Source organism: Geotrypetes seraphini, chromosome 17, assembly GCF_902459505.1.
Source record: "Geotrypetes seraphini chromosome 17, aGeoSer1.1, whole genome shotgun sequence".
Classification (NCBI taxonomy): Eukaryota; Metazoa; Chordata; class Amphibia; order Gymnophiona; family Dermophiidae; genus Geotrypetes; species Geotrypetes seraphini.
In genome coordinates, this window is record NC_047100.1 from 46025130 (window position 1) to 46050579 (window position 25450).

General features: G+C 42.0%; 2 protein-coding genes across 2 annotated transcripts in view; both read left to right on the plus strand.

The window, feature by feature from the left end:
- The window catches only part of LOC117351284 (hyaluronidase-1-like), a 49844-nt gene extending 33447 nt beyond the window's left edge, over positions 1-16397 (plus strand). Inside the window, exon 4 of the mRNA XM_033926390.1 lies at positions 16289-16397. Within this exon, the coding sequence (XP_033782281.1) occupies positions 16289-16291 (3 nt within the window). The 3' untranslated portion in view covers positions 16292-16397. The remainder of the gene's footprint in view (positions 1-16288) is intronic.
- LOC117351285 (hyaluronidase-3-like) overlaps positions 2041-25450 on the plus strand; it is a 33167-nt gene continuing 9757 nt past the window's right edge. Inside the window, exon 1 of the mRNA XM_033926391.1 lies at positions 2041-2238. The gene's annotated coding sequence lies outside the window, so the exon portion shown is untranslated. The remainder of the gene's footprint in view (positions 2239-25450) is intronic.

Below are 25450 nucleotides of genomic sequence, written 5' to 3' on the forward strand. Positions count from 1 at the left end.
TTACTTACCACAGAAGTCAGACTTACAGGCCTGTAGGTCCCTACTTCTTCCTTACTTCCACTTTTGTGGAGAGGGACCACATCTGCGCTTCTCCAGTACCTTCTCCGGTGCCACTCCCAACATTGAGCAAGTCATCCAGTGGAGCCACCAGAACTTCCCTAAGTTCCATCAGCACCCTCAGATGTACACCTTCTGTCCCCATTGCTTTGTCTACCTTTAGTTAGCTCCCCACGAATACAACCCTCTGAAAATTGATCATTTGTGTTTGTGTTCTACAGTCCCGCTCCCAGCACACAGAACAGAAATATTTGTTAAGCAATGCAGCTTTATCTTTATCAGCTCCTATATATTTCTTTCCTTCACCTTTGAGTCACACAATGCCACTTTTGAACTTTTTCCTATCACTATTACATTAAAAAAATGTCAGCTATTTTTTCTTCCATTTGCATCTTTGCTTTCCTGACTACACTACCAGCCTCTCTTAACTTTTCCAGATATTTTTGCCTGTCTTTCTTTCTGTGATCTTTTGTAGTTTATGGAAAGCTAACCTTCTTATTCCTTACCTTATTCCTACTTTTGAGAACCAAAGCAACCTTCTTTTCCACTTGCCAGACAACAATTCCTTGACATAATACTCCATCTGAACAAATTTAAATTTTTTTTAAAGTCTAGAATCTTTACTTTTGAATGAGCCGTGCTTGAGGATTTTCTCTCCTCCTGATTCTCAGAGTAATTGTTTGGGATTGACACTAGAGAATGACACGGGAAAAATTCTGTCCCCATCACTGCCCCATCCCCGAACCACCATCCCCTTCAGTGTCCCGTCCCCTCGTCACCTTCACCGCCCCGTCCTCACAGCATCCATACAAACCTCAGTACTGCAATATTTAGCTTATTCGTTCCTTATAAATCAAAGTTCTGACTGCTGAACTAGAGAAAGAGATGTTCAGCTGGCAGGGCTTTGTTTATAAATTTTTATTAACACAACTAATATACTAGAGCAATCCTAAAGCAAAAGGAAATAAATAGAAAATTTTTTTTAGACCTTTGTTGTCTGGTTTCTGCTTTCCTCATCTTCTCATTCAATTCCTTCCATCCATTGTCTGTCTTCTCTCAGCGTCTTCCATTTGCTCTGTTACTGTGCCTCTCCCTCCCCCCCCCCCAATTGGTCTGGCACCCATCTTCTTCCCTCCGCTCTCCCCACAGTCTGGCATCTCTGTCTTCTCCCCACTCTGTCTTCCCCATTTCCCTTCTAGCTCTTCTGCCCACTTTTGTCTTCCCCATTTCCCTTCCAGCACCTTCTCCCCACCACCACCCTTCCTTCATGCCAACCCACCGCCCTTCGGCACCGTTGCGCGGCCCGAGAATCCTCCTCCCTCCCCCTTACCTTCGTGGCGCATTAGTAAAGTAAGTTGTTCAAGCCAACTGAGCCTGCCTGCCTGCAGTCGCGTGTGTGTGAGCGAAAGCTTCTCCTCTGACGCACACACACGCGACTGCAGGCAGGCAGGCTCAGCTGGCTTGAGCAACTTACTTTACTAATGTGCCGTGAAAGTAAGGGGGAGGGAGATAGATTTGGTAGGAAGGAGGGGGCCGCACGCACATGCGCATTCCCTCCTTTAACTGCGGGAACAAGGCCATTGACTGTTCCACCCTTTCTTTGGGTTTTGAAAAGCTTTCCTTTGAGCTGAATGCATGGATATGACTCGATGCGGTTGGGTGGGGTGTGGAGGCAGGGCTGGGGTGAGATCTGGCAACCCTATCCTAGGGAGAAATTCGATCTGCGACACTGTGCATCTATAACAGGGATGTCAAAGTCCCTCTTTGAGGGCCGCAATCCAGTCGGGTTTTCAGGATTTCCCCAATGAATATGCATGAGATCTATTAGCATACAATGAAAGCAGTGCAAGCAAATAGATCTCATGCATATTCATTGGGGAAATCCTGAAAACCCGACTGGATTGCAGCCCTCCAGCAGGGACTTTGACACCCCTGATGTATAATAACCAATCCCAAATTCTTTTTTTTTTGTCTAAGCAGAGGGTCCGGGTCGAAGCCTCCGGAATTACTTTCAAGCGTGCAATGCCTTTGGCGTTCCAGCAGAGGGCGCGGCCCGAGGCTCCGGGGACTTTGCTACTGGCCGCTTCTCCTTGACTGCGGAGGAGGCGGGGCCTTCCACGCCGGCGACAGATTCGCCTGGACTGGAGGGGAGGCTCGCGCGCGGATCGGCGGCATGTGGAGGCGAGTTGGGTCCCCGGAAGTCGGGCTTCTTGCTTCAGGGGAGAGTAAGAAGTGACCTGGGGGGGGGGAGGGTCCTCGTCCCGGGCCTCCCGCAGAGGTGCCGGATCGCTCCCCAAACGCTGCAATCGGACGATTCACGGCGCTGGGGTGGGGGGTCCTTGGCAGAGACTGTGCCCGGGAACAAAAGGGCACAGCCGATTTCTCCTGCTCGGGGAGGGGTAAAAGGCGGACCTTCCGGATCTAAGCCCGGACGTCCTTAAAAATCTGAGGTCGGTGCCATTTTTTTTTTTTGTAAATCTTTATTGATTTTCAGACTTTGACAGTGTGCAGTACATTTAATTGAACATGAAACACTGCATAAAACGCACTGTTAACTACACAAGTTAACAGGGGAGAGTGTGGCACAGTGGTTAAAGCTACAGCCTTGGCACCCTGGGGTTGTGGGTTCAAATCCCACCCTGCTCCTTGTGACCCTGGGCAAGTCACTTAATCCCCCTATTGCCCCAGGTACATTAGATAGATTGTGAGCCCACCGGGACAGACAGGGAAAAATGCTCAAGTACCTGAATAAACTCATGTAAACCGTTCTGAGCTCCCCTGGGAGAATGGTATAGAAAATTGAATAAATAAATAAATAAAACAATAATTTTCTCTTACCCTCCTCCCAATTCTTAATGCAATGATGTGATTACAATATTATAATTATAATATTGTAATTGCATCATAGGGCCGTGCCACTTTTCGTATCGGCATAGGGAGGGAGAAGTGTTGGGGTCTGTCGGAGCCTAAAAGTGGCTATTTTGTATTCTGGTTCTACTTTGTTGTTATTCCACGGTTGCCTGTACTTTGCAGGTTGCTTTTCTGTTTTGAAAATAAAAACTGTTTATTATATATTAACTCTGTAAATTTTGGTTTTCTTCTTGTATTTGAAAATTGTTGTTTTTTTTAACTATTTTGTTTGTATTTGAAATTTAAATTTAATAAATATGATTTACATTTTTAAAACCCAAAACAAAACTGATTACACGTAAAAAGTGGCATGAACCTCAGATTTTTAAGGACGTCCAGGTTTCGATCCGTATTTTACCCCTTCAGCTCTCCTGTGCTTGCATTATGATTCCTCTTTGTGCCATGGCTTTTTCCCTCTTTCCTCTGTTTTTTGTTTTTCTTTAAACTTTTGTCCTGTCTTTGGTGTCCCTGACTTTCTTGTTTTGGGTGGCAGTGTGTTTGCCTATGCTTATGCAGTGGCACCAGCTCTCCACAGTAGCATAACCCCTTCTGCTTGTTACAGGACAGCTACAGTCCAGGTTCTTTCTCACATAATACAGAAAAAGGTTATATTTTAATCCCTTTCTTGAAATATAAGACTCGTCAACACTGTCGGGGTATGGTCATGTAGGCAAAAAACAAAATTGGCTTTACCCAACATCAAGTAATACTCGAGTCTCTAATCCAGTGGGCTAAAAAAATGCTTGACCCTCTGGTTTGGAAAGGGGAGGAGGAACAGGTAATAATAGAAGGCAGTACACCATCATTTGCATACTTTAAGCATCTCCAGCTTATTAAAACCACTTTACACTTGGTTACTACTGAGGAGAATTAAATAAGGAGGCTTTGGATCTATTTTAACCACTTGATTTGTTGCACGTTCCTCTCAAGTTGTTCCGATGACAGATTGTAAATCATATGAACACTGCTCTGCTGTACTGTGCTTTTGCTGGGTCTATCTGCACTGTGGTATCTGCAGGTTTCATTGACCCTACCAGCAGAAATATAGGGTGGATTTAAGTCATGCTTTTGACAGTCTGTAATTTTTGAAAAATAACCTTGCAGCTTCAGTTAGCTATAGACTTAATTTTTTTGGGGGGGGGAGGAGCCAGCACGCTATAAACCATGAATAGTCGAAACCGTGGGTGCCGAAACCACAAATAAGGAGGGAGGAGTGTACATTATTTTTAAAATTTATTTTATATCTCATCCTACCAAAAGAGCTCAGAATGCTTCTCCTCCTGCCTCAGCTCATAGTTCAATTCTCTATTTTTAGCCTCTATGCCAAGAAGATTTGAGATTGCACAGATAACAACTGTATGTATGAGGGTTCTTCAAAAAGTTTCTGCGCTTTCATATTTTCGTGGGAGAAGTGGTAAGAGTGCATGTCGTAGAATGTCATGTGACTAGTTAGGCAAGCCGGCTCACCTTGCATAATTTGAACATTAGAATAGTCCATCAAGCCCACTAGCCTGTTCTCACAGTGGCCAATCCAGGTCACTAATACCTGGCCAAAACCCAAGGAGTAGCAATATTCCATGCTACCGATCTAGGGCAAGCAGTGGCTGCCCCCATGTCTTTTTCAATAACAGACTATGGACTTTTCCGCCAGGAAATGGTCCAAGCCTTTCTTAAAACCAGCTACGCTATCCGCTCCTACCACATCCTCTGGCAACGCACTCCAGAGCTTAACTATTCTCTCAATGTAAAACTTTTTCCTCCTATTGGTTTAAAAGTATTTCCCTGAAACTTCATCGAGTGTCCCCTAGTCTTTGTAATTTTTGACGGAGTGAAAAATTGATCCACTTGTACCTGTTCTACTCCACTCAGGATTTTGTAGACTTCAATCATATCTCCCCTCAACCGTCTCTGTTCCAAGCTGAAGAGCCCTAACCGTTTTAGTCTTTCCTCATACGAGAGGAGTTCCATCCCCTTTATCATCTTGGTCACACTTCTTTGAACCTTTTCTAGTGCCACTATATCTTTCTTGAGATAAGGAGACCAGAACTGAATGCAATACTCCAGATGAGGTCTCACCATGGAGCGATACAGGAGCATTATAACAGTCTTGTTAACCATCCCTTTTTAAATAATTCCTAGTATCCTGTTTGTTTTTTTGGCCGCCACCACACATTGAGCGGAAGGTTTCATCGTATTGTTTACGATGACACCCAGATCCTTTTCTTGGGCGCTAACCCCCAAGGTGGACCCTAGCATCCGGTAACTGTAATTCGGGTTATTATTCCCAATGTGCATCACTTTGCATTTGTCCACATTAAATTTCATCTGCCACTTGGATGCCCAGTCTTCCAATTTCCAAAGGTCTGCTTGCAATTTTTCACAATCCGCATGCGTTTTAACAACTTTGAACAGTTTAGTGTCATCTGCAAACTTAATCACTTCACTGGTTATTCCAATTTCTAGATCATTTATAAATAAATTAAATAGCACCGGTCCCTGTGGCACTCCACTGTTTACTCTCCTCCACTGAGAGAAATAACCATTTAAACCTGCCCTCTGTTTTCTATCTGATAACCAATTTCTAATCCACAACTGAACTTTGCCACCTATCACATGACTTTTTAATTTTCTCAGGAGCTTCTCATGAGGAACTTTATCAAAAGCTTTTTGAAAATCTAAATACACTATCAACCGGCTCACCTTTATCCACCTGTTTATACACACCGTCAAAGAAGTCAAACAAATTGGTGAGGCAAGATCTCCCTTGGCTGAACCCATACTGACTGTCTCATTAAATCATGTTTGTCTATGTGTTCCACAATTTTATTTTTTATCATTGTTTCTACCATTTTGCCCGGCACAAGTACCTGGCAAGATCCCAAGGAGAAAACCAGATTTTATGCTGTTTATTCTAGGAATAAGCAGTGAATTTTCCCAAACCATCTTAATAATGACTTATGAACTTCTTTTAGGAAATTGGCCAAACCTTTTTTTAAACCCTGCTAAACTAACTGCTTTTGCTACATTTTCCAGCAATGAATTCCAGAGTTTAATTGAGTGAAGAAATATTTTCTCCGGTTTGTTCTAAATCTTCTACTTAGTAGTTTCATTGCATGCCCCCCAGTCTTAGTATTTTGGAAAGAGTAAACAAGCGATTCATATCTACTTGTTCTACTCCACTCAATATTTTATAGACCTCTATCATATCTTCTCTGCCCTAGCTGCTTTAGCCTTTGCTCATAGGGAAGTTGTCCCATCCCTTTTATCATTTTCGTCTCCCTTCTTTGTGAATGTAGAGCCTATAGAGCAGTGTATTGCAAGTGCCGCAACGTTGTCTAAGCCGGCTTACTGCCTACAGGACACGCCTCTCGCGGTGAAAGGCACGTCCTGTAGAAAGTCAGCCGGCACGGACGACTCTCCTCCTGGCTGGTGTCTCTTCTCCTCTCCCCGCACCTCCCGGATCCCTCCACTGAAGCGGGTTGCAGCCAGATGGGCCTCCGCACACTTTGGGCGCCTTCCGGCCGGGGCACTGGATTTAGTGTGCCGCTGGCCGGAAAGTTTGCAAGATACTGCAAGCACTTGAGAGACAAAATAGTGTGAAAGTTAGGGTATCGGCTCACCCCAGGTCTATCACACAGGCCAATCTTGTCCTGATTTTGTTCTGTTGTACATGGACTTTCAATTTTGATTGTCTCCTTGATTTCCTTTAGATAATTAGAGCTAAAAGCATATGAATGCAATGAATCAAAACCATGACTGGATCAGCCTGTTTGGTAGACCTGCAGTTTAATTGTTTGCACATTTCAAGCTACAAATGGAGAACTGAGATTCTACTGTATAATGTCTTAGCTTCAGTTTTACTTCCCCATACTCCTTTATAATCTAGTTAAAGCTGTGATATCCCTGGATTGGGACTACAGTCCACAGATCTCTTTGATACAGGTTCTGTGAGTAGAGGCTGCTGTTGTACCATGAATTCCCTTCCCCCTTGGGAAGGAGAGCCAGGTTGCACATGGGGGGGAGTGCATAGGATTATCACTAAGGGGCAGATTCTCAAAACTAAAATGTGCCCTTAAACTGGTTCCAAGCCGGTTTAGCGTGCATGTGTTTTAGTGGCTGATTATTAAACACAATACAGTTTGCCAGATTTCCTAATTCCTGTAAACATTTCTTTGTGTGTTCGTTCTGTCCCAGCGGGTGGTAGTAGAGCCCCATCAGCATCTCTCGCTGCTGGACTGGTGTCTGTATCTTAGTATTACTGAGGTTTAATTAATTAAAACTTGTTCAGGTACTAGGGATATTAGAGTAATCAAAAGCCTTGATTATATGGTATATTGCATGATTGTTTACTTCTTAGGAAGCAATGAATCTAATGAAAATTCTCCTTATTTTCCTAATTAGAATAATTGATTATATACAAGCACCATTAAAATATCTTCCTTTGCTCTTTTCTCTAGTTATACATATGAGGTTCTTAAGTCTGATGATACAGATTTGGAGCCATTTTTGCGTTGCCTCTATCAGCTCCTTTTTGGACATACAGGTTCCAGAAATGGACACAGTGCTTTAGGAGAGGCCGCATTAGTAATCCTTGTGTAGTCTAGCATTCTTCCAGCTCTTGTAATTATCAGATATGATCGTCACCTTTGAAGATCCCTCTCCCGTAATCTTGACTGTGCTCTTATTTACATCTAATCTTTGTTGCCAGACTCTTTACCACTTCTCACATTCATACCTCATTTTATCTGCTATATCTGTTGCAGAGCTTGGCATTGGCGCAAATACATTTTTTTTTCTTGCCAGACCCTTGCAACATCATTTATGAAAACTGTTACAGAACGGCCCCAAATCAGATAACGATCAGCCCCCCCTACACTTTCCCCACCCAAGCATGATCTGGACAGGATATGAGACACTCGTGCTGACCTTATGGTGACAACATTTAGAAAGCAGCCCTCAATTGGACTACAAGAGCCGATAAAATACCCCATACTGTTTTACATGACCACCGATGTTGCCACTTTCTTTTCTAGGGACTCTCACCAGTTCTGTTCACATGCCATATTTTCACAAAAAAATAAATTGCACATAGGACATACAATAACTTAATACAGAAAAGCATATGTGTCGTCTAAAAACATACATGGGTTATTTATTTTAAAAAAACCCAAAAAACAGCTATGAATACTTCAGGAAGTTTACAATAAAACTGCATTTCATAAAATGCAAATCTTAAAACCAGAATCACAATAGATAAAGCATGTTAATTACAATATTCAGTCCATACATCAATAACATCTTGTTATACATTTCTAAAACCCATCCCAGAAAATTAGTAAACATTTACTTCCTGCTTGATCGTTCATTATTGACTTAAAACTCAGGGCCTCATTAATCTGCTACCTCCATAATCCCTGTATCACTGACCCACTGCTACCCCCTTCCTTCCATTATTTCCCTAATCTGCTGTTGCCCTCCGCCTTCCCCCAAAGCCCTGAATTACCATTGCCCCTGTCCTAATCTGTTGTTGCACTTCTCCCTGTTTTCCCAAAAGCCCTGATGCACCTTATTAGAGAGATTTTTTCACGTCTGAAGAATGGACATGATATTCATTCTAATCTCGAAACTGAAAATAAATACTTTTGTCTGCGTTTTTGTGTGTGTGTGTATGTTTGTGTGTCTCTGTGTTTGGGGAAGAGAAGAGATTTCTGTTGGTCTCTGCCACTCTCAGTTCCTCTTATCTGACTTTTATTCCTTTCCCAAGGTTGCCATTTACTTCTTTCCTGTCTTCATTTCTTTCCCCTTTCATCTCATTTTCCTTTATTTTTCTTCTTTGCCTCTCATATCCCTTCTATCACCTTCATGTCACTGTCTTTTATCTGCTCATACCTGGATATCATCCCCCCCCTCCTCTCTTACACCATTTCTCGTTCTCACAGTGAAGGAGTAGCCCTAATGGGCTGAGAAGCAGGGAAACTCCTTCAAATTCCGCTGCTACTCTTTGCGATCCTGGGCAAATCCCTTAACCCTCCAGTGCCTCAGGTACAGACTTAGATTTTAAGCCGTCCAGAGAAATGCTATCTGTCTCATTTCTACAAGAGGTGTTCAGTAATTTATTTGAGTATGAAAGAAAGCAGCAAGCATATTGCATGTTGTGAGATGTCTCAAGGTCTCATGCACAGTTGCGGCTAAGTGCGAGTCTAACATTCCGAGAGACAGGATGTCAGGAGAGTCTTCGCATGAATCAAGTAAGAAACTGCTAGATTTGGAGAACCGTTTAGTGATAAAATTTCTCACAAAAGAAGGGAAAAAGCCAAAGGAGATCCATGAACACATAACTGCAGTTTATGACGACTCTGCCCCATCATCCTACAAAGTAAAATTTTGGAGCAAGCAGTTTAAGTGGGGTAGAGAGTCCACTGAAGATGAACCTCACACTGGATGGCCTGTGGAAGCAACTTTGACAGAGATGTGCAAGAAAGTTGAGGATTTAATTTTGTCAGATGGATTAAGATTTCCCGAATAGCTGAAGAAATGGGCATCTCAGCAGGTACAGTTTGGAAAATAATTCATGTAAAGTTGGGCATGTCCAAGGTTAGTAGTGTCAGAAGGCCACGAGGCTCCAGTGCTGTCAGGAGAACTTGGAGGTGCTCTGTGAATTTTTTGTTATCATTTGGTAACTGGAGATGAGACTTGGGTCTGTCAAAGAGATCCTGACTCTAAATGGGTCAAATGCAGTGGAAGCATAAGTCATCCCCCATCCCCAAAAAGCTCAAAACAGAAAAATCTGCAGGATGATGAAGGATTTTTGCTTCTGGAGTTCGTGGGGAGAGTTACGCCAAAATAACAAAAAGATCCCACTGCTCAAAGCATAAGGTGTAAAAAAGGGGAGGAAAAGGATCTCAGTAACCCGTTTGGTGACAGGGAATTAAACCTCAGCCAAGTCTGACAAGGTTCCACGTTTCATTCATTGATCCAGAACCCCCCCTTCCTTTTTACTCTATTTCTTTTATATTTATTATGATTCGTTCTTCCTTTTAATATTAATTTTTATAAAATCTTCTCCACTGCGTCTTCTCTTAAAACTATATTTGTTGGAATTACTGTTCAATGTATCTTCAAACTTACTTATCTCAAATGTTGCAGGCAACCACAGCCCAAGAGGATCCGTTTCCCAAGATTTTCTGGCTTTCTCAAGGGTTCACATAGGCTGCTGCATGTTTATTCAGTGGCATTCAGTCACTAGCCTTCATACGGAAGACATCATTATCTTTAACTCTCTCTTCTACCCCACTTTTGGGGGTTAGCAGTTAAAAACAACCTAAAAAAAGTGATTTAAATTGCATTAGGACAAATTTAAAATAAAAAGGACAAAATAATGTTAAAACAGGATCAAATATGATCTGTGAACATTATATGCCATGATATTTAATCATACCGATCAACTAGACCAGGGGTAGGGAACTCCGGTCCTCGAGAGCCGTATTCCAGTCGGGTTTTCAGGATTTCCCCAATGAATATGCATGAGATCTATTTGCATGCACTGCTTTCAATGCATATTCATTGGGGAAATCCTGAAAACCCGACTGGAATACGGCTCTCGAGGACCGGAGTTCCCTACCCCTGAGCTAAACAAAACCAAAAGTGGCATAATTGCAAAAAAAAAAAATACAAACAAATAACACAAAAACCAGAGTATACAAATGAAAATATTTAAATCACATCAGCATAAAAATCCTATAATCATTCAGTGTGATGGGTTGCCAAATTCTATCAATAGTGTTGACAAATGTGGTCACTGTCCACAATTTGGTCATCGCAAACAGAATCCCCCAGTGAAGGGCTCGACAGGGTTCAGTGTGTCTCCTGCTTCAAGGAGTTCCAAAAGATTGGGTGCTGCAACGAAATGGTCATGATGAGAGAACCAGTTGTTAGTGATATAGATAGAGATGTGAATAAGTATATGAGTGTATTTTATACAATTTCACCCCTTCTTATACCATCAAGCAATTTAGAAGAACCCACTTCAGTGCATAAAATTACTCCCACAATGTGTGTGTAAGTACTGTAGGAATAAGTGCATGGTTGTGGTGTGTGTGGCCCCTTCAGCATTTTTTCTGAGGACCTCCCCTATTTCTTTAGTTCTCAGGAACACCACAAGGAAACGTCCTGCACTTCCTGTGTGGTGTCTTTAAGCAGAGAGGTTCTGCCACACATTGTCTCAGGCTGAGGCACAGAAAGCAACTTCTCTTTCTGCTGCAGGATCGGGGAGAAAGGCCCGTTACAGGTACTTCCTTAATACCTAAAAATATTGGTAAAATCCCCATTGTCAGCGGTGGGTTTATATATTTTGTGGGAAGCGTCGTCTTGTTTTGGCCATGGGACTTATATCATTGTGTTTCCAATAGGGTAGGATGTTAATTCCCCCTCCCTCCTATTGTTCGATTCTCATTTATTCCAAGAGAGTCAAGTAGGAATCATTCTCAGTTCATAATTCAGATCCTGCACTTTGACCCCAGCTAGAGAAGTGGTCAAGAATAAAACTCCCGGTTTTTGTTCAAAAAGAAACCAAGAATATAGTCTGGTCACCCATCACTTCCTGTTTGCTGATGTGTGGTGATAAGACTTCAGCATGCTTTTCATGTAGAGGGGAAAGAGTTCTCGGTGAGCAGACAGGAAAGGGATCTGGGAGTCCTCGCCTCTGATGAACGTGAGATAAACAGCGATTAATAGTGTAGAGAAGGCTACCAATAACTGCTTGAGTGAATAAATAGATGTAGCATTACTACCGAGGAAAAGGCGACTGTACCTCTCTGCAGGTCTCTCTTGAGACCTCTTCAAATGTGCTCAGCTCTGGAAACGACAATCTACAAATGGATTTTGATAAGGTAGAGCGAGTTCGAAGCAGGTTCCCCCAAAACGAGCCATAGTTTGCACTATAAGCTGTAGCCAGAGATCTTTTCATGGAGCAACTCATGAAAACAGCAAGACAACTAGATACATTTAATTAAGTGGATCCCTGAAAATAACAAGGAAATGTGCTACTATTTTTATGCCCAAATCCTATTGTTTAAATTAAGAAAGTATATCAGAAGACTGGAAAAGTACACCTTGATATTTTCCTATGAACTCTAGATGAAGACTCTTTGGCATATTGCAAGTATTAAGAGCATCTAGCATAGAGCTGAACTGAATAGCATATATTATTAGTTAGCCGAATATGAGTACTGAATATGAATAATGGGCATTGAGCTTTCGCATAACAAAATAATAAAAGAAGCAACGGGAAACAGCGATCAGGTGTTTATTTCGGTAGGATCTAGTACAGTAGTATTTGTATTGAAATTTAAATCTATTCAGCCGAATACGAATAATGTATTTGGGACCAAATCAAATACGAATATTTGGCACAACCAAATTTCTCGGGGAAAGGCCTGGAACGCAGTCCTACCACTTCTTTCCAGACTTCAGAGCAGCAGGAGCATTTTGCTCTAGTATTTCCCTTTCAGGAAACCTGCCAACGAGCAGGAGGAGATGAAGCAGTACAGAACAGTAGCTTTACTCCCTAATTCAATCCCTTTTTCCTTGTCTCCTCCCCTGGCTCCACTTCATTTTTTGCCTACAAATTAAGCCCTGGGTACAGTCCTAATCAGTGACGTACCAAAGGGGATGGTCCGCCCCAGGTGTAGACCATAAAGGAGTGCTCCCGGGGTTGGTGTCATGTCCGGAAACTGACATATCATCGGGCCTGCCTCTTAAAGCAGAAGTGATGGCCGTTAGAGGCAGCGCTTTGAACAGGCTGCTTGTGGCCTGCCCCGCCGGGGCCTTCCCTCTGCCATGTCACTGATAACATCATTGATGACGTGGCAGAAAGAAGCCCTGGCAGAGCAGGGCTGAAACAGCCTGCTCACATCGCTGCCTCTAACTGCTGCTGTGGGAGGCCCGAAAGTATGTCAAATCTCACAGTGCAGGGGTCAGTCAGGAGGTGTAGCAAAGGGGAATAGGAGGGAGGAATGGAAAGCTGTTACACAGGGGGATGGGAGGGAGGGATGGAAAGCTGTTACACAGGGGGATAGGAGGGAAGGATGGAAAGCTGCTGCACATGGGATAGGACTGAGGGAGGGATGGAAAGCTGCACATGGGATGGGACTGAGAGAGGGTTGGGAAGCTGCTACACAGGGAGATAGGAGGGAGGGATGGAAAGCTGCTGCATGGGATGGAACAGAGGGAGGGATGGAAGAGGAGAGGAGAGAGGTGCCAGGGCATGGGGGAGGGAAGGGAAGGAGACAGATGTCAGACCATCAGGAAGGAAGGGAGGGAAAGGAAGGAGAGGAGATGACAGAGCATGGAGGAGGAGATGGAAGGAGAGAGATGCTATGGCATGGGGGAGGGGAGGAGGCTGAGATATCAGATCATTGGGAAGGGGGAGAGGGAAAAGAAGGAAAGGAAATGCCAGAGCATGGATGCTGCGGGAAAGATGGAAGGAGAAGAGAGGAATAGGGGGAAGCACATGCCAGACCATGGGGTGAGTTGGGGTGGCAAGGAGGAAAGGAAAGGAGAAGAGAGATATCAGATCACAGGGGAGGAAATGGAGACAGACAGAGAAAATTGGAAGGGATAGAAAGAGGACGGACGCTGGTTGGAATGGAGAGTAAAAAGAGGAAAGCAAAAACCTGAGATGACAAAAGGTAGAAAAAAAAAGATTTTTTTCTTGTTGCTTTAGATAGAATAAAGTATTGTAGCTGTATTGATAAACATTTATAAACAGAAAATGGAAATAAGGTAATCTTTTATTGGACTAATTTGAATATTTTTTTTTAAACTAACTTTTGGAGACCAAAATCCCCTTCCTCAGGCAGTGGCATATCAAGGGGGAGGAGGTGATCCCCCCTGGGTGCAGCTCCTAGGGGGGTGTTCCTCCGATCCCTTTTTATATAGGTGGTGTTTAAAAAAATGATTGGCCTCAAGTGTCACATACCCTAGGTATGCCACTGGCTCTAATCCAGCATATTCTGGTTTACAAGTGAGGTTCATTTCTGACATGGTCTGTGCAAAGTTAACCCATGTGCACACATTACCCTGAAGAAAGGCTGAGGTAACTAAAGGTGGAAAATGAGAACATTTTTCACTCGGGGGAAGGGGGGGTAATGAGAGACACAGAAAGACTTTTCTCAAGGACTGCAAGAAAAAGAAATCAGTGGTAGAATTCCAGTATGCAAGGGAAAAATACACCTAGGGTGATTTTTATAGCATGGTTTTTAGGTGCCTTTATGAAATTTCCCCAGATAAAGCAGGTGGACATGTTTAGATCTGCTCCAAGGCAGATGTAGTTGTGTACACGTGTGTGTTTTTATTCTTTCCAACCAAATGGAAGTTGGAAGGAATTATTCAAAAGAGATTGAACATGTCTGCCACCCTAGAGGCAAAATAGGTCTTCAAAAATTGAATGAAATGGGATGAAACAGTAAAAAGACAAAATGGGATGTCACAATGGGAGGGGTGGGGGGAGGTTTCCAGAGAAGTAACCCTCATTTCCATCCCCCCAAAAATGGCCCCTACGTTTCCAGCAAACAAAACTTACATAGAGTGAAATAAGGGACTTCCTTCTTTTAAACTAGGTCTACATGTCTCTCTTAACCCCCAAATTTACCATGTCTACAACATCTCCACCCTACTGCACCCTATTCAAAGCCCTAAAACAGGGGTGCCAGGGTCCCTCCTTGAGGGCCGCGGTCCAATCGGGTTTTCAGGATTTCCCCAGTGAATATGCATGAGATATATAAGCATACAATGAAAGCAGTGCATGCAAATAGATCTCATGGGGAAATCCTGTAGGCCCAACTGGATTGCGGCCCTCGAGGAGGGACTTTGACAACCCTGCCCTAAATGGAAATGGACCAAGCTACTGAGCAACCGCCTAATCTGGAAAAACACATCCAGACCAAGGAGAACTCATGGACACTTTACCCCCCCCCCCAATCAAAGGTATACAAAGCAAAAAAATATATGATGGACTATTAGCCACTAGAGCAGCGAAATTAGACCACCACCTCTTCAATCTGCTAATTATGACACCCAACTACAAAACATTCAGGAAAGAACTTAAAACTTTTCTATTCAAGAAATTTGTCAAATGATCTAAACCTGATTGACCCTCCACAGATCCCGACACATGTATTCTCACTGGAAATGCCCAGGCCAACTCTTGTTGTAAACCACCTAGAACTGAAAGGTATTGGCGGGATAGAAGACACCGATGTAATGTAATGTAAATCTAGGGTGCATCTTATGGTCAGGTGTGTCTTATGGAGCGAAAAATACAGTAACTAGGGGGACATTTTCCCTATACAAATCTTGAACCAAATTTAGCACAAATGATGATGATATGAGCCTAACCAAGCCATTATTTCTAGCGCTTTCTTCACTGCTCTTCTAAGTATTGAAAGTTGAGCAAATGTTTGTAAAGAGAGAAGTGGCAGTTAGTCAACCCTTATCTCCTGATAAGACCTAGGCTTCTGTGTTTAGCAAAATATCAGACCAGTGTTTCTCAACCCAGTGCTCACAATACAACCTAGTAAGTCAGATTTTCTAGAAAGCTACAGTGAATATTTGGGAAATCCACATCATGTTACGCAAATCTATAGTGTGCATTTTCATTATGAATATCTGACTAGCTGGGGGTGTCCCATGGACTGGCATGAGAACAGCCGAGATGGAATGATGCCCTGCACCAGAGGCCATGGGATTTCTGGGCAGAACTCTCTTCTCACTGTTCGGACACTTTTCTGAAACCAGTCTCTGTCTTCTGATATGAGAGAATATATCAAATCTTTTCAAATGCAAAAGAAAATGACAGCTGGAATTTGTGAATTTTATACTTCAGGGCTTTCTGTCTTTGTGTCCATAGTTTTCTAGCTGGTTCTTTAACCCCTTGTTTCATGGTCAGTCCTGAGTACTAATGCTATGCATGCGCTAGGTTTGAATTGTGTGCTCTTTGACTTGACCCCTCACTAACCGTTTCTTTAGTGGACCAATAGATTGTAGCTGTGTTGTATTTTCCCTTCTTCATGTAAATCTTCGCTACCAGTTGTCTGTATGCTACTTTCATTAACCACAGTGTTTTGCTTCATAGGAGCCAGCTCACTGGGTGCTTCAACACCCCTAATACTCCTTTCCTTTGACCAGGGAACATGCACTTGTGTTGTATTTAGCACTCCCAATCATTTTGAAAAGTTGGCTCCTATGTTTCGCTGCATAAATATCAAATGGTTGACTATAATTTCAAATGACTGACAAAGTTCTGACACTTGATCTTTATCAGTGAGAAGATGGGCTCTGAAATTCTCACGGTGGTCCCCCTTCACCAGAGGCCAGATTTAATTGAAGCCTGTGCTGACCTCATCAACCAAGAATGGAAGAGAAGCCAGGCCTCTCGTATCCATTCGCTCCAGAAGTCTTCAGATAACTTTCCAGTATGTCTGATACTCATTAAAACCCAGAGAACTGGAGAGGATTCCATTGAAGAGAATGTAGCAAAGACTCGGTGCCAACTCATTGGACATGCAAGACTGTCACATGTCGTCAACCAACCCAAGAGTTTGTTTGTTGAGACAGTCGTAGTCAGCAAAGAACTGCGTGGAAAGGGACATGGCAGGAAGCTCATGGAAGCCACCGAGAACTATGCAAAATTGCATGGTTTTAGGCATCTACATCTGACTACCCATGACAAGCAGCACTTCTATGCCCATTTGGGCTATTCTTTGTCTGAGCCTGTGCAAAGTGCTGGCGCTATGACTGCCTTTGTTTCTATGGAGTTTTTAAAGATCTTTTCTACTCCACATCAGCAAATGGAGATGTGTTCTCCTGAGTCTAGGATGCCCAATCCTGGATTCTCCAGTCTCGGTGATGGACCCTTAGTATCGGGATCTCCTTCACCACTATCTTCTGTTGCCCATTTAAATCCTGCAACAACATCACCACCACTGCCTCCTCCACCTCCACCTCCACCCCGACCTAAGTTTCATTCAAACTCTATTAATCTTTTGCTACCTCCACCACTCCCTCCTTCTTCTGAAGTATCACAACAAATTTCCAGTCCAAAGGAGAAAAAAGTTGAACAAACTCTTCTGGAGACTCCATATCGTGATATCAAAGGACTTCCTATCTTCTGGATGAAGAAAAGTATCTAACTTAAATGCTACAGGATATTAAGAAGGCAAAGCATAACGTGTGAATAGAATATTATACTGTAATTAGAAAATATCTCCTCAAATTGTAGGTGCCAGAGCCCTGAAGTCATTCAAATGTGCTGGTACTTGGAGAGATGGCAACCTGTGGGTTTGTGTATATTGTAAGATGGTGTTTATAAGTGTAACACTGGTTTCTTGCAATAAATTGTTTTCTCAAGGTCTAGGGAAAGATGCAAACTTGGTCACATAGAAATCCACCAACAAAATCAATGTTATATGAATTGCAAATTGACTTTGTTAAACTTATTTTACTTACTGAGATAAAGGATATTGAGAAATAAAGTGGTTATGCTAAAGACGAGATAATAAATTCAGGCTGCACTAACCACCTTCTGTTTAATTTATATTCCAGCATCCTCTTGTTTTTATGGAGTACCACATTGGTTTTATTTTGTGTTGCCAGCTAGCCATTTACAAGACATTTAGCATTTCTTACATTACATTCCTGTTTATATACTGCATAAGCTTCCAGTTCTATGCGGTTTACAGCTAAAAGAATCGGAGACAATCTCAGGAAATATAAATGAACAAGTTATCCGGTTCTGATTTTATAACGATTTATCAAATAGATGTGTTTTCTAAAGTGTTTGTAAGACACAGCATTAACCAATAGCTAGCTAAATTCCTTGTCTCTAATTGCTGCCTGAAAAGAGTATCTTCTATAGCAGAGGGAAAGGAAAACTCAGTCAAAGTACGTTTAGGCATAGCAAATGCAAAATGTTCCATTCATGGTTGTCTTTTTGTATTGCCCAGCAGTTTTCCTCTTGCTCCACAATCAGAACTACCGTAGTCTTTAATAGGTTATAGTGCAATGAACTCAAGTTTCAAGTTTTATTAGGATTTTATATACCGCCTATCAAGGTTATCTAAGCAGTTTTACAATCAAGTACTCAAGCATTTTCTTGTATACACCTTGACCTACCCCCTCCCAATTAAATCAAGCCATATTGCAGTGACAATAATTGGCCAGGAGCCAAAAACTACCACGCCTATGGAACCTGGCTAAAGATCAAGTCTAAAGGCCTGGTATATGATAGTACTGGTTCTGTCCCTGTGGGTTGGGACCCCAACTTAGGGTCACTGAAACAAGGCCATTCCCCTTCCTACAGCTTTGGATTCTTGCTCAGAAATAGTGAAGAAGAAAAAATAAATAAAAAAAATTTAAACTGGATTAGATTGGGCAGAAAGGATGGACCATGCGGGTCTTTATCTGCCATCATCTACTATGTTAGTAGTGGCAGCCAGAAGATATCCAGTGAGCCAATGCATCCTCCTAAGTCAGCCTCCAGTTAGGCTGGAAATCCATACAGAATATTAGTCTGCTGCTTCAGTCTGCCTGCTTTGGATGAACAGGGAAAAGAGAAATGGAAACTTTTTGTTTTACATCTTTGAGTATTTGGAGTTACTGAACATGAATTTGGATGGAAGGATAAAAGGGATTACAGAAGGATCACATTACAGGTCATGGGCCTGATGGGCCGCCGCGGGTGCAGACTGCTGGGCACGATGGACCTCGGGTCTGACCCAGCGGAGGCAACTTCTTATGTTCTTAAAATGAAATCATACTGGCTAACAAAATATTTTCTTCCCAATTTTCTGTGTGTGGGGAAAATTTTCAGTGCATATGTTTTTGTTTAGGCCACATGGTGTTACCGTCAAATGGTGGTTGAGACTACCTTTCCTAATGGGCTCCCCAACTGATCTGGGGAACAGAAGTTTGGATTAGGAATTGACTCTATACCTCCCTTATCGCAGTGTGTGTCAGTGATACACCAATGTAGATCTTTGAGAATAGGTGTTATAAGATCAGTATTTCTCTTCGATGAAACCAAACATGCTGCTGTACTCTGGACTCATTGAAGTCTCTTGAGACCCACTTTAGGAAGGCCAGCATACAGCACATTGAAATGGTTCAGTCTACTGATGACAAAAGCAAAAATTAATTTCACCAAGTTTCCTTTGTTAAAAGAGATTGCAATTTTCTGATAGATGAAAGTTGGAAATAGAACTGAAATCTGATAAGCAATTTAATATAGTAGTCAAATCTTGCTGAGTCACAACAGACTCCTAATGTTGTGATTTCCAGTTTCATGGGAATTAATTGACCACCCATATTTTTCAATGTATCCAAAGTAAATGCTGTTTTCTAGATATCCATAAAGCAGAATATTTTTCACTATTAAGAAATAAATCATGCCCCTGGAGCCAAGTCTCCGGCAAATCAAGATGATTGTTCATGTGCGTCATAATATCAAGTTGGTCGTCTTTCATGAACACTATAATCTGAATATCATTAGCAAAAAGATGAAATTTATAATTCCAACCATCAAGTATTTTAGTTAAAGGGATCAAATATAAATTGAAAAGTAGTGGGGAAAAAAGTGACCCCTGCGGGACCCCTGTCTTGAGACAAGCAGGGCAATGATGAATGGTATGGCTAAGCAGGGCAATGCTGGTTAGGGGAATGGAGAGAGAGTTGCTGGATAGCATGGGGAGAAAGAGAGACATGGGCAATGATGATGAGTGAAGAGAGAGAGGCAATATTGCAAGTAGGAGAGGGCAAGACGGCAAAAAAGCTGCATAATGTGAGGGACAGAGACAGGCAATCCCAGATGATGTGAGTGGAGAGAGATGAAATGCAGGATGGTGAGGGGAGAGAGAAGCAAGGGATGAAATGGTTTATTAGTCTTGATGCTTTTTGTGTGTCATCGATATAAAAGAAATGGAAAGAAACTACAATGTTAGGAAAGAAGAGAAGCAAAACAGTTTAGTAGAAAAGATAAAAATTAATTTAGACAAATAGTTAACACTGTTATTGCTGGGAGGGAGAGATTCGTTAGGGTCAACTAATTAGATATATCATGAATCAAAGGCTATGGCGAAGAGGTGGGTTTTTAATGTACTCTTGAATTTAGGATAAGAGCTCAAGGGAAAGGGGTTTGGGGAGTGAATTCCAGAGGGATGGTGCTAAATAAAACAGCAGAGGTTAGGGTTTATTTGAGATGGGCAGAGGACTCACTGAGGCTATGTAGGCATTAAATCAAACATTTCAATGCGTATTACAAATTAAAAAGGGGACAAATGATAAGACAATTTTTTACAAAAAAAAAAAAAATATATATATATATATCTTCATACCTAGACAAAAGGAAAGGGGATGAACTACAATCGTTGAAGAAAAAGAAGAGACATCTATGGGTAACACATCGGGGTGGGGGATGACGACAAATGAAGAAAAAGAAGGAAAGAAAATAAAAAGAAGGAAAAATAAGGGACTAGGATTTGAGTCCTGAGAATAAGGGTTGATTGAAACTGTGGATGGCTCTAAGCGAGTTTGAGACCACTGCAGGTACTAGATAATATGAATGAAATGGAGCAGCAGGAAGATTTTAATCGTGTGACTAAAAGATACCTGTGACAGAAACGTTAATTATGGTCATAGAAGCTGTGGCAGAAGGCTTCTCCAAGTATGAACTATATTAAAGAGCAACCAACCAGTCCCCCAAAACACTTCACCCTTCCCACAAACAAGAGGATACAAAGATACCAGGAGGGTTCACCAGGAGGGAGAGCCTTAGAAAAAATAGTTAATGTCTTATTAAAGACCACCACAAGAGGGAGGAGGAGCAGGGGATGACACTTCTCAGAATTTGAGCGGATTCCTCAAATTTGAGTGAATCAACACATGGCTACCACTACACTTCTCCTTTTTCCATCTTACTTAATAGGCTTAGCATACCTCGGGGATCCTGTAGTACACAGCATCAGCAAGAGAAAGAGGTAGGGGGAAGAACCAGTTACGGTGAGTGTCTCTGTTTTGATGCTGAATTGTAATGTGGTTTGGATTATTCTGTACCTCAAGATGCTAGAATAAGGGAGGAAGGGGGCTTGGTCTATTTCATGTGGGTTTACCTTATGGTTTAGAGGAGTTGAAAACAGTGGCTGAGGTTTTGCATCTGAGTGTCCTTGTATGGTTTCACTCAACTGTATGTGATCGGCTGCAGTGTGTTTTCCTGCTGGTGAGAGTAGAAGCTATAAGCTGGTAATGATTTTTCTCTTATGCTAGAGTCAGACAGAAGTAGGGAGACTAGGTAGATGAGTTTAATCATGATGAGAAATGTTGGCACACATTAAAATGTTAATGCACCAACCTCGATAACACAATAAATCTGCAGCTCTAGAATGAATGAAATCTATAAGCAGATTAGTGTTGGAGCTGGATGTAGTAGAGGAGGTAAAGAAGACAGATGGAGAGAAAAAAAGGACAAATAGACAGGAGACCTCTGGAAAAAGAATGGAAAGCAATAACCAGAAACTGGGTCAACACAATTAGAAAAATGAAATAGCCAGACAACAAAGATAGGAAAAAATCTTTATCTAGGATTAAGTAATGTGGTAGTTCTATTAGCCCACCTTGAAGATTAATAAAAAGAAAAAAATGTAAAATTAGTCTAAAAAGGTGGTATCTTAATACATTTTTTGACTACTTTTCTAGCTTTTGGAGGTCAAAGCCTCCTTCCTCAGTTTGGGTCAGCTATTATGGTATCCTGTCCTGAAATAAAAAAAAGAAGAGATTTTATAGTCAAAAATTGTATTGTTAGTACAATACAAAATGTATCACCTTATTTCCCATTTGTGTTTCATTTGTTTGTAATGTAATGACTGAAATAAGTCAGTTTTCAAAATTTACATTTGTTATCTTTATATTTTGCACAGGAGTGGGGAGGGAGACATGCATCACTGCATCTAACGTGTTTCCCTGAAAATAAGACCCTGTCTTATATTAATTTTGGGCCCAAAAAAGGCACTAGGTCTTATTTTTTTCAATGATCATCTCTCTCTTTCTCCCTCCACCCCAATTCCTCCCCTCTCACCCATCCCCTTGTGCAGTATCTTTCAATCCCTCTCTCCCATCCCCCTATGCAGCAGAACCCTTACAGCTTCTATTTCTCCCATCTCCATGTGCAGCATCTTTCTATCTCTCCCATTCCCCCCCCCCCGCCGCTGCTGTGCACCCTGCAACCCCCTAATAACCCTTCTATCTCTCCATCCCATGCGAACCCTGACCACAAGCCGAAACACCTCAAAACAAATGGCAGTGTCGGCAGCACAGGCTGGTTCGTGGCCTGCCCTTCTCACGTCCGGGCATTCCTCTGCCGCATCACTGATGATGTCATCAGCAACGCAGCACGGAATGGCTGGGCGTGAGGGCAGGCTACGATCCAGCCTGTGCTGCCGACACTGCCATTGGTCAGGGTTCGCATAGGAGGGAGAAATGGAAGGGTCGGTGGGGGAGTGGGGGGAGGGCAGGTGAACCGTTGCTGCTGGCGACTAGGGCTTATTTTCAGGGGTAAGGCTTATTTTTGGGGAATTACGGTATTTCCCCGATTGCTTTTTTTTGGGGGGGGTGTTAACTTTTGTGTTCATATTTCTATTTTTAGTTTGTGATTACTTGTTCTGAATTTGATGAAAGTCTGTTTTCTGCATGAGTGAAAGAGATGGGGGCTCTCTGCTGGCATTGGATATCTGGCTAGGATCAATCTCTGCTAATCAGGCTTGTTTAGTTTTCCAGTAGGTGAATGGATGGCCTAAATGCCTACTGCCTTTTCCTAGGTAGGCCCTTGTTGCAAGGAAAAAACACAATTTGAAGTGTCTGTATGCAAATGCTAGAAGCCTAAAAAATAAAATAGGAGAGTCAGAGTATATAGCACTGAATGATGAGATAGATACAATAGGCATCTCGGAGACCTGGTGGAAGGAGGACAATCAATGGGACACTGAGTTACCTGGGTACAAATTATATCGCAAGGACAGAGTACGTAGATCAAATTGGAGGGGGGGGGGGGTTGCGCTATATGTTAAAGAGGGAATTGAATCAAATGAAATAAACATTCTGCATGGCATAGATAACAGTGTGGAATCCTTATGGATAGAAATTCCATGTGTGAAGGGAAGGAATATAACGGTTGGGTTATACTACCGTTCCCCGGGACAAAATGGGCAGACAGATGAAGAAATGTTTTCAGAGATTAGGAAAGCTGGAGAAATGGGCAGCACTATAATAATGGATGATTTTAATTACCCCAACATTAACTGGTTAAATGTTATATTGCGGTAGGAGGGTGTCACATGATCATATTTCTCCAAGCCATATTCTGAATTAATCTAAACCTAGCCATCTTTTTCTTCGTGTATGCTAAATAGACCATATTGCAATAAAGAAGACTCAGCAACAATGATTGAACTTGAAAGCAGAAAACTCAAAATATGGTTTTATGGTACGCATCTACTAGCTTTGTCATGGTCAGATGTTGATCAATAACAACTCCCAGTGTTTTAATTGTTGGATTACAGTATTGAGTCTATTGTAATTGATGGTTCATATGAAATTTTTTGTGGAGATGCAACAAAAAACTTGGCCTTATGATTTAATTTACTTAAATTCCTGCATCCATGAATCCATCAATTTCAATATAGACTCAATCGTCTGAGTAATATGGGACAAAGTTGTATTACAAGTACTAATAATCGTAATGTCTGTTATATCATATGCCTTCAACTCTCTGTATATTGTCCAGCTTTGGATCTTTCAAGAAAAAGCTCAAGACTATTCCTTCATGCTTCATGGGCGTATACAAAGATCAAATTCAAAACCTGAAACCAAGTGAAACTCAATTATATCAAAACTAAATAATATTTCACTAAGTAACCCCTATATTAAACCAACTTCATGGCCGAAAAATGATCGTATTAATTAAAATAATAGGAGGAAAAAGCCTCAGGGCACAGCTCAGAACTCAGTTGCTCTCACAAGCCAAGCAAGTTGTGCTTCCTCGTTAGCATTACAAAAAACCTCTGTGTTAATCGAGCAGTGGAATTATTAGTGGCAAACAAATGTTCAAATCAATTGAAATGATTAACACTTATGTTTTCCATCGACAGTCCACTCATGTTTCCTCCATGGTGTCTGTACAATTCCCCTTCTCATGTAGAAATTTTTATAAAGAATTAAAGAGGAAGTAAGGTCCTGAATGCCGACAATGGCCAGCATTTTGCTGTCAAAGTAAGGATCCTTTTGCCCTGAAGCAGCTTTTGACAGCAAAACGCTGGTCATCGTTGGTGTTCAGGACTTAAACTAGATAGGGGAGATAGGGGAAGTAGGTGATTTTGGAGGAGAGCTTAAGCAAATGAGTGGACTCAGGTAGAGAGAGGAAAACAGGGACTGGTGAGAAAAGGTTCCCCCAAGGACCGAGTCAAAGAGCAAGGACACTTTTCAACTTTTTTGTGTCTGGCCTACAAGATCCTACATGGCATCCTTCCTGCCGTTATCCCTCTATCCTGGAACTCCCCAACCCCTACTTCCTCCAGATCCTCCCAAATTTTTAAACTATCCTTCCCTTCCATAAAAGGTATTTCCCATGTAGGCAAACTTGGGTCATCCCTCCCCTTTAGAATCACTGAGATCTGGAATAACCTCACCTCCCCTCTCCGAACCTCAAGCTCCCTCCAACTCTTCCGCAAACACCTAAAAACCTGGCTATTCTCAAAACTGTAACACTTCCCCCCTCTTAGGCCTCTCACCTTCCCCCTTTACACCTAACTCTTTAATCTCTCCACTGTAGTTCCTCTCTCATCTTTCTTCCTGTAAACCGTGCCGAGCTCCACATTCGTGGAGATGGTGCGGTATATAAACCCAAGGTTTAGTTTAGTTTAGTGTCACATGTAACTCCATAGAGTCATGAGTACAGTGTGTCATATAAGCAAGTGCTGTCCATCAGGTGTGTCCCGAAAGAAAAAAAAGTTGAGAACCACTGCTCTAACCTGCAAGGTTGCTTCACAGTGGTGCTGCCAGTTGGTACATGGCACGTACTGGGCAGCCAATTAGGAACACTCATTCAGGCACCAGACACAGCTCCCTGACCAATCACAGTCCTTGGCTTTGCTCTTTTAATTTAGATATGACGAGCTTTTTTGTTGGATTACAAATTTTTACATGATCTGTGTTATGAGAATTGGAACTCCTAATTGCAGTGGACGTAAGTAATGGAAATCAGAAATTATTCCGTTCAATACTAGGTTTTCTATGATTGCATTGTGCTTATTATTGGAGTCAGGTTTTCTGTACAACTTTTGCCTGATTTGTCTTTACTTGAAATTTCATAAAGAGAAACTAATAAAAAATCCATCTTGTCAACGGAGCTAGGGGTGGGCCCAATGAACTTGTTTAGGTTACC